This window comes from Aedes albopictus, chromosome 2 (assembly GCF_035046485.1).
Source record: "Aedes albopictus strain Foshan chromosome 2, AalbF5, whole genome shotgun sequence".
Lineage (NCBI taxonomy): Eukaryota > Metazoa > Arthropoda > Insecta > Diptera > Culicidae > Aedes > Aedes albopictus.
The window spans coordinates 160,074,037-160,087,788 of NC_085137.1; the positions used below are offsets into that span (position 1 = coordinate 160,074,037).

The 13,752-nt window shown below is 38.4% G+C and overlaps 1 protein-coding gene across 4 annotated transcripts in view; it reads left to right on the plus strand.

Annotated features, from left to right (window-relative positions):
* The window catches only part of LOC115258575 (ethanolaminephosphotransferase 1), a 57,455-nt gene extending 47,234 nt beyond the window's left edge, over positions 1–10,221 (plus strand). For 2 of the 4 annotated variants that reach the window (XR_003893694.2, XM_029858787.2), the window contains one exon: positions 9,871–10,221. Coding sequence is in view for 2 of the 4 variants with exons in the window: in XM_029858787.2 (XP_029714647.1) it covers positions 9,871–9,972 (102 nt within the window). In the remaining 2 variants the exon portion in view is untranslated. Of the gene's footprint in view, positions 1–9,692; positions 9,765–9,870 lie in introns of all 4 variants that reach the window. The other 2 variants (XR_009997532.1, XM_029858788.2) reach the window with 2 other exon arrangements.
* Positions 10,222–13,752: the final 3,531 nt, after the last annotated feature.

Consider the following 13,752-nt stretch of genomic DNA (forward strand, 5'->3'; position numbering starts at 1 on the left):
CTCGATTTCATATAGAAAATTGTTGGGTAATTGTTATTACGTGAATACTTTTTTCCTGGAGAATGAAAAGTGTGCTCTAATCAATCTTCATGGACTTTGCTTCTTCAGCTTCAGGTAAGTTTGCCGCCGGTAATAAGGAGCGAGAATTCGAAAACTCATGATGTGTATGGTGTTTTCAATGTTTTCCAGGTGCAGCACCACCGCACCGATTAAAAGATTGCCCGAAATGCGGCTGCCGCAGCACCAAAACAGGAGCAAGAACCAACCACCGGAACCAAAGCAACTCTGGTGGGACCCCCCGGTTCGTACAAGGGAACCCAGCATCCACTACTACAGGAGACTGACCAATTCCAATCTGGACAAACCGGTGGGCAAAAAATGATTCCTCCTGGACGGTTCCGTTGTACAAGCCAAACTAGATTACCTGCTGGAGATGCGCAAGACCGGACTAGATGCCATCATATCATGAAGAGTTTACTCCACGAACCTCCCAATGACGCACGACGTGACCTCAGAACCCTTGATGAGCCGATGTGAGAATGCCTCAGCGCTGGTGAAACGCCGGAAAGCCTACACTACGCCTTCACGTTGACTGCACTTCCGGGTCGATGCCGATTCATATGAATCGTAAAATGCACATCTATGCAAATTATTTGGATAACAAATTAGTTGAACAAATTATTAAAGAAATAAAGATTTTTTTTTTTTGCTAATTAAACATTCCTGTAATGGTTGTATTTAGTGCAATATGTTATAATTAGAACATATTGCACTAAAATACGACCATTATAGAAATGTTCATCCCAAATTTAAAAAAAAATATTCTAAAAATGCAACATAACCTCATTTGAACGAATTTTTGTGTATGCTTGAAACAATTATCCGATACAGTTAGTTTAAGTCTCAAGTCTAGGGTTAAGAGGGGTTGACTTAAATATAAACATGCTTGAATCTACCATGAGAATAAATGAGCTGTCAAACCATCAATAATATATATTGTTGATGTATGCATAATATGATTGAGTCAACCATATTTCTTGCTCTAATCAATTCATCAATTTTAATCATTTCAAGCTTCTGTTATGCTTCGTCCTATGATATTATGCGTAATACAATCTCAAAAAGGGCTTATATAAAAGTCAGTGCACAAATATGCTTGTTCGCGACCGCAATATGATTGATATAACTATATATTTTTCTCCGTGTGTGGCATAAATCTTCGAAGAATTTTCAAATGAAGCCATTTGGAATCAATGATCTCATAAAAAGTTTAGTTGAATGTGCTCGAAAATTTCTCAGTAAAATTCTAAGCGCTTTTGATGGCTTCATTGCGAGAAAATTCTTACAAAAATTACAACGAAACTATAATGAACACTTCTGTAGAATTTGAATTAGTATTCCAGGAAAAAAATATTTTGATATTCTAACGATTTTTTTTAATTCAAACAATATTTCTAGAAGTTCGTAAGGAATTTTGTGTGATCAGCTTGTATACAGAGTGACCAATGATATTACTGGCAGGTTCGTTCTCTTCGTTATAGGTTTTTTATCAGGCCAATTGACCAAAGTTGATGAAATTTTGCAAGAAAGTGTCTCTATAAGTATCATAACTGCTTACGAAATTTCATAATTATCCTCACAGAACTTAGAACTGTAGCGGAAAAGAACCATCTATAATGCGAATGAAAATTGGTTATTATTGTACAAAATGCTTTAAACCACGTCTGTTTGTTTAACATTCACAGTTAAAAGTTATGCATCGATTTGTATGAAATTTGGCACAAATAATAAACATACACCAAAGAGTTCTCAGTCAATTTTTTGGCATTTTGACATTTTGACCGATTCATTACAGAGTTACGGCCGTACTTTTGTGTCCCGATTATTACGGATACAGGCTTTAGACTGTTTCAGAAATTATAAATACACTAACAATTGACTGCCATTTCAGTTTGAGCACAATATCAAAAAAAATTCTTCTAGCTCTTATAGTAGATATGCTAACGAAACAAATAATAGGTACCAACTTTGTTGATGTTTCTTGTAAAAGTTGAAAATAAGGGTTCTGTAAACTAGATGATTTAAATATGAACTTGCACAAAGTGGTCAAAACATGTAGCATAATACAAAAGGAAAAAATCTCACAAATAAAATATTTAATTTCCAAACACAATAAAAATTACTGTATCGATTAGAAAAGATATTTCTCGATAGGTAAATCCAACGGAAGCTAACGATCCTTCCGCATCTGGTGGCGTGAATGAGAACCCTATGAAAAACGTGGCTCCGCTAAAATTTTCCATGGCGCAGCATAGGAAAAGTGCACTTTTTTCACTTTTTCGTAGGTATCGAATTCCGCATCGTAGAGAAACAAACGAGCACTTTTCGGAAAGAAAATTTGATTCTCTTTCAGATGCGCTTAGATGCGGTAGGTACTTTCGAACAATTTATGTGATAAATTTGAGGAGCTCTTACTATGCCTCCGGCGGGCGATCTTCCGGATTTTTTGTTAGGTGACCAATCCGATGTCTGTCGGCGTGGGCATCAAGAATAATGATCATGGAAGCTATTGCAAATGGAAAATAGCAACTTCTAGAGCATAAAATGAGTAAAATTGGACGACAAAAAATTGACTTTTTTATGTAAACAAACGATTTTCTCCTTATCTCACCAAGCGCCTCCCGACATACAGCAGATGAGTCTTGGAGCATGATGCAACCGTTATCATCCAGGACATCACAGAGGGACCCGATTTTTCTATACTAAGGACGCAATACTCGCAAGAGGATAATAGTAAGTCAGAAATATGTTTTTCTAGTAAAGAGGTTATCGTATATTGCCAAAATTTTAACCGAATGAAAGGCGCCAAAAAAGTTAATGAAATATATAGGCAGGTTGCCGCTAGTAATTTCTCTGTCATATTAGGTACAGAAACGAGCTGGGACGAAAGCATAAGTAGCGAGGAAGTTTTTGGAAGTCGATTTAACGTTTTTAGAGATGATCGTGACAAAGCAGTAGCTAATAAGAAATCTGGCGGAGGAGTATTAATCGCAATTAGTGCCAATTACGAGTCGGAGCAAATTTCAACCAGCAAGTGTAAAGAATTTGATCATGTTTGGGTCAAATCATCAATAGGGAATCAGGTTCATATATTTGCAACGGTATATTTTCCACCTGAAAATGCTGAAAAAGAGTCATACTTAAAATTTTTCACTATTGCTGAGCAAAATTATTTCAAAGTTCAGTCCAGAGACAAATATTCACGTATATGGCGATTTCAATCAACGCTCTGTAAATTTTGTTATTGATGACGAAAATGACTCTCTATTGATACCAATTGTGGGAGACAATGAAACACTCCAATGCCTTTTCAAAAACACTTCTGAAATTGGTCTCAATCAAGTCAATCATACTAGAAATGAGAATAATTCCTATTTAGATTTACTTTTTACTAATATGACTGATGATTTTTGTGTGACAGAATCATTAAGCCCGTTATGGAAAAATGAAAAATTTCATACCGCAATTGAATTTTCCATTTTCGTACATAGTACCTCGGTGAGGCCTGATGACATTTTTTTCGAACCAAGCTTCGATTACAAAAATGCTAACTTTGAACTCATTAAAAGAAAACTGAACTGTATAGATTGGCAGACTCTTATTCGTGACTCAAACATTGATCAGGGTGTCGATATATTCTATCGTACTATCTTCGATATAATTGAACAGACTGTTCCTAAAAAGCGGAAGAAAGTGAACATACATAGAGTACCTGTATGGTACAATCATGACATAGTAAATCTTAAGAATAGAAAACAAAAGGCTCATAAAGCCTACAAACGCAATAGGAACGATTCAAACCTTGCGTTCTACTTGTCTATATGCGATCAGTTAAACTTAGAGATTAAAAGAGCACATGAAAGCCATATCAACAAAATTGAAAGCAATATCAAGTCAGACCCTAAATCGTTTTATGAATACGTAAAAGACAAACAAAAATCCAGCAACTTTCCATCAAATATGCAATTAAATGAAAAGGTAGGAAATAATTCAGATGATATAAGTTATTTGTTCGCCGATTTCTTCCAGAACATTTATACAACTCATGAAAATAATATAAGAGATTACGATTATTTCTCTTTCCTTCCAGAACCGACCAAAGACATTGCAGTAGATAATATATCTCCTATTGAGATTTTACAGCGCCTTGAAACCTTAGATCCCTCTAAGAGTGCTGGACCAGATGGTCTACCACCAGTCCTTCTGAAGTCACTTTCGAAAGAGCTAGTTAAACCACTTTTCTGGCTATTTAACTCATCTCTTAAGTCCAACTATCTTCCGCATATTTGGAAAGAATCTTTTTTAGTACCATTTTTTAAATCAGGTAAAAAATCTGATATTAAAAAACTATCGCGGAATAGCCATTTTATCCTGTATCCCTAAATTATTTGAATCAATAATCAATGACAAGATATTATGTTTCCAGTTCAAAACCGAATGTTGGAGCGGTATTTTAGTGAAACTGGCAACACTGGTCAAATACGAAGAGCCGATAGGTCAGTAGTTTGTTCGCTAAACTGGAAGTAGAATACCTTTGTGAAGTGCGGATGTATACACTTAAATGTAAGTTCGAAAATATTGTAATTAGGTTATAACTATTGAATAAATAAATCTATTTCACAGCATTGAAGCTGCTATAAGATGAAAGCTGCTGTCAATAGGTGTTTTTCCGTGCAAAGGTGGTGCTCCCAACAATCTTCAATGATTTAAAGCGCCTACGGATAGTACGAGATGGAGGATACAAGACGTAGAATCCAATTGCTGCAAGAGCAGAGAGAGCTGCGGCGGAAGTATTACGAAGAAGAAGAACGTCGAATTCAAGAGGAGTATCAGCTAGAGCTGATAAAAATTGGAGAAGAGTTCGATAAGGCTACAAAGGAAATAGAGCTGGAGTTTGCTGTGAAAAGGAATGGGATGAGAAAACAATTCGGTGATTACAAAGTCAGAATAGGATCAAAACCAGAATTGCAGCCGGTCATTGATGCTGACATATCACCATCCGTTTGTACTACATCCCCTATCAAGGCTATCAATCAACAACTACCGAGACAGCCACGGAAGAATTCCCTTTCTAGACAATGGTTGGATGCTGGTAACGTTTTATGTGGAACCGCGAGAGGTGCAGGCAGTAGGGGAGAAATAATGTGTGCCGGATTGTTGCGCCATTTCAGTGCAATATTGATTGAGTGCAAAACAAATCGCATTAAAGAAATTGCATGCAATCTTGGATGCAACAATATTGATAACATATGTAACCAATGTAACGGTTTGAATCGGTGTGAAGTGCGTAGCTCGATGATGATGCCGACAACGACAGGATTTGTTATTTATGACCCTGGAGGAAAAAATGTGAATAATTCGTTCAAGTATTATCAATTGCAAATTTGTGTACCTCTGCCAAGTCAATTCAGGATAGGAATAAAAAGATTTGGAAATTGCAAAAATAGCTCTGAGATTTGGCAGGTAGCCAATTTCACAGGGGGGAGAATGTTGGAGCGGTATTTTAGTGAAACTGGCAACACTGGTCAAATACGAAGAGCCGATAGGTCAGTAGTTTGTTCGCTAAACTGGAAGTAGAATACCTTTGTGAAGTGCGGATGTATACACTTAAATGTAAGTTCGAAAATATTGTAATTAGGTTATAACTATTGAATAAATAAATCTATTTCACAGCATTGAAGCTGCTATAAGATGAAAGCTGCTGTCAATAGGTGTTTTTCCGTGCAAAGGTGGTGGTCCCGACATTTTTTCTTTGACTTCCGCTGCTTTTGCCTTGCGTTAAACACAATGTCGGAAGTGGGGCGCTGTATAGAGCATCAGGTTTACAATACAGCGCCCCACTTCCGACATTGTGTTTAACGCAAGGCAAAAGCAGCGGAAGTCAAAGAAAAAATGTCGCTAATTCGGTTTTGAACTGGAAACATAATATTCTCTCAAGTCAAATGTCTAATAACTTGTAATCAACATAGTTTTTTCAAAGGACGATCAACGACCACTAATCTATTGCAATTTGTAACATTTTCAATTGACGCCATGGATAGAGAGCATTATGTTGAAACACTGTACACTGATTTCAGTAAGGCATTCGATAGAGTTGATATTGCTTTATTACTATTTAAATTAGGTAGGATTGGTTTTAATCCTGGATTGTTAAAGTGGATACAATCGTACCTATCCGATAGAACCCAAAGAGTGAGATTTGAACATAGTATATCCACAAAAATAATTGAGGTTACATCCGGGGTACCACAAGGATCTCATCTTGGTCCTCTATTGTTCATTTTATTTGTCAATGATGTAGAACGTGTCTTGAATCGCTTCAATGTTCTAATATATGCTGATGATATGAAACTGTTTCTTGAGATATGTAATTCAGCAGATCTTGATGTATTTCAAAATGATATAGATGTTTTCCATAACTGGTGTCAGAAAAACTTGCTTGAAATCAATGTTGAAAAATGCGTTTCTATTTCATTTACAAGAAAATATACGGTTGAGCCAACAGCTATTTACCTTAATAAAATACCGGTTGAACGATGTAAGCAGGTTAGAGATTTAGGTATAATTCTTGACTCTAAATTGTGTTTTAATGATCACTACAACAACATCATATACAAAGCAAGTAACAAGCTAGGATTCATAAAGAGATTCAGTTACCATTTCAATGACCCTTACACAATCAAGGCATTGTATGTTACATATGTTAGACCACTTCTTGAATATTGTAGTATTGTTTGGGCTCCATATCATGAAACGCATATAAATCGTATAGAGTCTGTTCAAAAACAGTTTTTGCTTTTTGCGCTTCGTAAGCTTGGCTGGACGACACTACCTTTGCCCTCTTATGAATCGCGATGTTTGCTAATAAATTTGATTGGTCTCAAAAAAAGAAGAGAATTTGCCATGATAGCCTTCATCAACGATGTTATATCACAGAAAGTCGACAGCGCAGTTATGCCAGAAAATCTAAATTTTTACGCTCCCACTCGTCAACTAAGAAATAGGAATCTATTTTATATTAAATACCAAAGAACTGATTATGGCATTAATGGGCCTATTAATAGAATGATGTCGTGCTATAATAGTTATTGTGAAGCAATTGATATAACAATGAATAGATCGAAACTTAAACATGTTTTCTTTTCAAGATACACAAGGCAATAAGACAGGTGAAAATAGAAATTAAGAATTTCATTGTTACAGACGTTATTTATTATAAATTTTACTGTAAAATTTGGTCTACGTATTGATTGACGACAAATAAATAAAAATTGGGGATCATTTGGATTAGCCTATTGGTAAGAGTAGTTTTTACTGGAATATTTGATCAAGAACCACCATTACGGGTCTTCTCAAAACAAAAATTTTTGTTCCAAATTTCTCAACAACACCAGTAGCAACAAACGTTAAGCAAATGAATGTCAGTAATGTCTTAATTACTGCTTACTGCATTCGTTTTTAGGCGCTGTCCATAAACTACGTAGACTTTTTTCGGCTATCTCAGACCCCCCCCCCCCCTCCCCCCTCGTAGACTTTTGTTCATACAAAATTTTCGAAATTTGTATGGAGCGTAGACTTTGGCCAGACCCCCCCGTCCCCCCCCTAAGAGTCTACGTAGTTTATGGACAGGCCCTTATGGTATGACAAGCTTTGCCATCAGAAGGATCGAATGAGCTGAAAAAATAAGTTTGTTTAGAATAAATGTGTTCAGGAAAGCTAAGAAACTGTGTGGTAGTTCTTATGTTCCGTAGAAAACCTTAAAAAATGAGAAACTTGATCTCCGAAAAAATGTTGTGGAAATGCCTTTATAGATTTTTCCCAAATTTTAATCAAGGCATTCCTTAGACAACTTGTTAACAAAGCGAATGTGATAAAAATTAAGATAATTTTTGGTATTTAGTGATTAATAATGTTGAAATCATGAAAAAACACCTTTGTGCAAATGCAAATTTGAAAAATTAAGTTATTTGTTAGAGAACTCGACTGTTCTTTAAAATATCAAGACAATTGAAAGGAAATACAAAAATATGGAGTACAATATGCTATACTCTGAAAGAAGTTGGTAAAAATCATTAGAACAGTTCATTTAATTTAATAAACAAAGTGTATTTATAATTTCTGAAACAGTCTATAGTTTATATACTGACTGATATTCCGACTTATTTATTGAGAAAGATAAGCAAAATAAAATTCTAATTTTCATTCAATTTTCTTAAGGTGATTGTTTCCACCATTGACACTCATGATTGCGCGTGAGGTGGCCACTCTCACAAGCCACCGTTTGAGATGAAAGACCTGGCAGCACAGGCAGTGTGGGGATGATTTTGAATACCACTTATTAGCGGGTCAAACACGAATGAAGCTCTCGGATTCTGTTAGTTCTCATACCGTGCAACTGAAACCGACCGATCAATATCAGCGAAAAACCACAGACAAACAGACGTAACACTTTTACCATTCTCATCATACACCGATTTAACGACCAATTTAAAAATTTGATAGTTGGCCAACTGCTTACCCGTGGCGCTCGCATCGGTTTTGTTTGAGTTTGACGTTTGCTCTCTACCGCTATCTAGTTCATAGTTGGCCAAACTCAGACTTCTAAGCATTGGGCGAATATGTTTCCGTGATTACGTTTTGAGTCCAATAATGTTACGTTTTGAATCGAATAGTGTTACGTCTGTTTGTCTGTGTAAACACTATAATTAAGAATTATACTTAGTAGCACTGGCTGTAAAAACTCTCCAGTAGTATTGAAGTTCTCCAAACTGAGATAGACAGTTAGCTCTTGAAGCATTGCACTGTTTAGAACCCCTTTTATAAAGGTCATTTTAAACAAATGAAGTTCATTCGTGCAGGTCCTTTAGGTAGTGCTCTAAAAACTCTTTTACAATCATTTTAACCCTTATGTGGCCGACAGGGTACCCGGGTACCCAGCGCCCATTTGAAAAGCACGGTGTAGAAAAAAGCAAAAAATTTGTCGGACACATAACGGTTCATATTTTTTGCAGAAACTCCTGTCGGATTTCTCCAGTCCGATTCCAAGAATTTATGCGAGATGATCTGCTAAAAAACATTCCATAAATTCCTCCAAATATCTATAAGAATACCGATCTACTGAATATCCTTCGAAAAATTTCACTGGGGCATAATTTTTAAACTTCATGAATAGAAAGTCGTCTAGATATACATAAAAAAAACTATATTACGTTGTATAAGGGTTACGACTGGATGTTTGATTGATGTTTCGGATGGGTTTCTCGGTCTTTATGCCGAGAACATTTGTTTTGGTGAAGGGTTTCTACGACCCTTGAGAAAGGCCAAAACCCTTCGGCCGAAACGTCGGAAGAGTAGAAAAAAATCGTTTTCTACTTAAAGAGTGAGAAAGCCACCAGAACATCTAAAATATATGACAATTTTTTTTTTGCTGAAATCTTAGAAACGTTGTTAGGGAAATTTATAAAAAAAAATTCCCATAACTTTATATTTGAATATATTTATCATTTAACAAAATAAACAAGAACTAGGTTAAACAGAATCCAAAATGTATAAATCTTAAATAATCAAAAATAAAATCTGTACAATATCATCATGAAATAACCACGATATACATTCTTTTTCCCGCGGGAAAGGTCTATTACCCCATCCAACGACTACTATACTACCACGATAACCGCAACCGAAACATCTAAATAAAACCGCATGTGAGTGTTGTATACAATAATGTCCATTTTCTCCCATCAGGGTACCGACCAACCGAGAGAGAGACTAATCTTTGCAAAACACTCTTCCGTATTTTTCGCAACACAGATAACACCACCAGCTGCTCCGACCCCCGAAGTAGCCCGCCTTACGTCCAACGGAGGACCTCCTGCCGCTCCCCATGACGAAATGATTGAGATTGAATTGTGAACTACGAAGAGCTACAGCTCTGAGTAATCGTATAGTCGGAGGAGTGAGTGTGCAATGATATCTCAAGCGGAGAGCTACTAATGGGGAGTCACTGAACGAACGTGAACTGAAACACTGTCGAGAGGAGATTGTTTGCAGTACCGAGTCAACGAAGACGGCGTGAGTGAAGTGCAACGCAAAATGAGATTACTTAAATTTTGTAAATATACTAGTGAAAAGGTTATAAATCTATACTGAGAGAAAAGGCAAGATGAGTTGTTTGTTGAAAGAAATTCCCGACGTGTTGTTGGAAGAAGACGCTATCAGGGTTTATAACAATGGAGGCTGCTTGATTTCGCTTTACTGATAGCGCTACAAAGAGTGCAACATACAATTGAAATGCAAATTTAGTAAAAAGTGCTTATCACAGGTTTGGTGAGCATGACGTTGTAACTGATAATGAATTGTGTTTCAAAAAAGACGGTATATGTAGGGGAGACTGAGGATACTTGATCCCTGGAGACTGGTGAGACTTGTTCTCCCAGTGTTTTCTCGGAAACGAAAACAGTTTACTTCTAGCATTTTTTTTTTCTTTTTTCAAAACTACTTCTACACGAAAACCATTGTTTAAGGTGAATTATCAATAAATCCCGTTTCAATTTTGCATATAAGCTTTAGAGGCACAAATCAGACGAATGATATATCGAACAAAGTTGTAAGTGTTTACCCTGGCATTTCTCAATCGCAAAATAAAAGAAACAGGGTTTTCAGAACAGGCCAATTTGCTTACGAATTATTAAGATTAGTTAGTAGAAGGTTCAAATCGGCCATTGTGTAAGCCATATTTGTATTATCTGTTGTTTCACCTTAAGCTGCAACCCGGGTAGACGAGAATATTTAAATCAGATCTCAAATAAAACAATTGTTAATGTCATATCTCTATGTGAAATTGATGTGTTATTCAAAGATTTATCGAATATCGCACTAATAACTCAAAATTATATCACACACAAAATTATATGATTGCAGTTTTTGTTCTTGTCGAAATATCTGGAAATTTCTATGAAAGAACAAGTTTAGTTCTTCTCAAGGAAATGGAAACTATGGAAACGAAGATCCTTATGCTCTTTTTCCCCCTAATTTAATAACAGTGAGCTTGAATGCAGTTGAATGATAAACATCGGTTTCTGTGGATTTTCAGGTCAAGGGTTCAATGTTGACTATTGGGAGATTTTTTTTTTTGTTTTCAAGGAAAAATGACGGCACATTTTGTCTGATATTGTTTTGATCTTGTAATATTTTAACGAGTTATTATTGAACACTTGTCCCTACTAGATTTTGATATTATTTCTGATGTTCTCAATCAAACCAATAACCGTTTTTATTCTTCAGTAATTCAATAAAATAGAGTTAATAAACTATAGAGGACGAATGTCGCTGCTGTTCCCTTTGTTCTCGTTCGAAAACATCCCGGGTATCTATCTGTCAAACTGCATACTTTTTCGCTTTGGCACTTATATACCTACCTATCTTCGCCAGCAAGAGATGTTTCAGCGGCGACGCCAGCGACATTCTCCCTCTATAGTTTATTACCTCTATTTTCAATAAGTACTCAAGTGACCATGACGCTGCTTCTACAAACCTGAGCGTCTGTTTTCCAGGAGGAGCGGCTCACAACAGCGTCTGATCCCCATGTTAGAGGCGGCTGATCAACGTCCGAGTGCACTATGGTGCTCCGGAAAGTTGGGGATAGGTGTCAGGCCCTACGAGCCAGCCGTAAAAAAAACATTGTAACGGAAAATCAGCAACAGAATAATATGAACCGAGACCAACGGCAACGACCCCAGCGAACAAAAATGACTTGCGATTGGAAACTCGGTACGTGGTACTGCCGATCTATCAACTTCATTGGGACCACCCGCATACTCGCCGATCTACTAAAGGACTGCTGGTTCAGCATCGAAGCGCTGCGGGAGGTGTGTTGGACAGGATCCATGTTACGAACTTTTAGAGATAATCATACCATCTACCAGAGCTGCGGCAACACACGCGAGCTGAGAACAGCTCTCACCGTGATGGGTGATATGCAGAGGTACCTGATCGGTTGGTGACCGATCGACTAAAGAATGTGCAGTAGGCCTGTCCCTAGGCCTGTCCACATTTTCAAAAATGTTCCCTGATTCTCAAGGCCACCCCCATATTTTTATTGGCACCCAAAAAGGAGTAACTGTTCAAAATTTCAGCCTATTTTCGACTATTTTCGGACTTTGAATAGATATTTATGTAGCGAGTTGCAAAGCTACGTGAGTACGATCGCTGCCCTAGCCACGACGTCAAGATCATCGTAACGAAAACTGAACGCTCAGGTAGGCCAGGAGGAATTCAGACCGACGATTGCTAAGTTCAGCGCCCACCAGCAGACCAACGAAAACGGCCTACGACTCATTGATTTCGCCACTTGCAAAAATATGGCCATACGTAGCACCTTTTTCCAACACAGCCCAGGAGATCACCACAGCAGACGGAATCGCAAATCGACCACGTTCTGTTTGACGGAGGGCTTCTTCGACATTATCGACGTAAGGACCTATCGTGGCCAGGGGACTGTTATGGTCTTCTTGTTTTCTTACCCCGCATTAAAATTATGCTGCTGTGTTGAAAGATAGGTTGTCAGCTTGAGCCCTACGCTTGAGCCGCTGTTATGCTGTCTACGAAAACATTGCATTGGAGGGATAGGGATGCCAATTCCTTGATCGTGGCGCCAACATCGACTCCGACCACTGCCTACTGATGGTCAAATTGCGTCCAAAACTCTCCGTCTCCAACAATGTACGATACCGCTACGGTACAACCCAGAGCGACTAAAACATCCGGATGTCACCTCAGCATACGTGCAGAACCTCGAAGCCGCGTTGCCAGACGAGGGCGAGCTCGATGAGGCCCCTCTAGAGGACTGGTGGAGTACAGTGAAAGCAGCCATCAACGACGCAGCCGAGAGCACCATCGGGTACGTGGAACGGAATCGACGGAACGAATGGTTCGACGAAGAGTGCAGAACGGTTTTGGAGGAGAAGAACGGGCGGTAATGCTGCAGTAAGGGACTCGACAGAACGTGGAACGTTACAAACAGAAGCGGAAACAACAGACCCGCCTCTTTCGGGAGAAAAAGCGCCGCCTGGAAGAAGCGGAGTGTGAAGAAATTGAACTGCTGTGTAGTTCCCAAGAAACACGGAAGTTCTATCAGAAGCTCAACGAATCCCGCAACGGCTTCGTGCCGCTAGCCGAAATATGTAGGGATAAAGACGAAGGCCTCTTGACGGACGGACGTGAGGTGATCGGAAGGTGGAAGCAGCACTTCGATCAGCACCTGAACGGCGTGGAGAACGTAGGCACGGGAGCCCACGGCAACGGAGGAAACGCCGACGCTAGTGCAGCGGAGGACGGAAATGAACCAACTCCCACGCTGAGGGAAGTTAAGGATGCCATTCACCAGCTCAAAACCAACAAAGCAGCTGATAAGGATGGTATCGCAGCTGAACTCATCAAGATGGGCCCAGAAAAGTTGGCCGCCTATCTGCACCGGCTGATAGCCAGGATCTAAACAGCTGACTATCGAACAGCTACCGGAGGAGTGGAAGGAAGGGGTAATCTGCCCCATTCACAAGAAAGGCGACCATTTGGAATGTGAGAAGTTCAAAGCGATCACTATTTTGAATGATGCCTACAAAGTGCTATTCCAGATCATCTTCCGTCGCTTGTCACATGGCTTGTCACCTTAAACGAATGAGTTCGTGGGAAGTT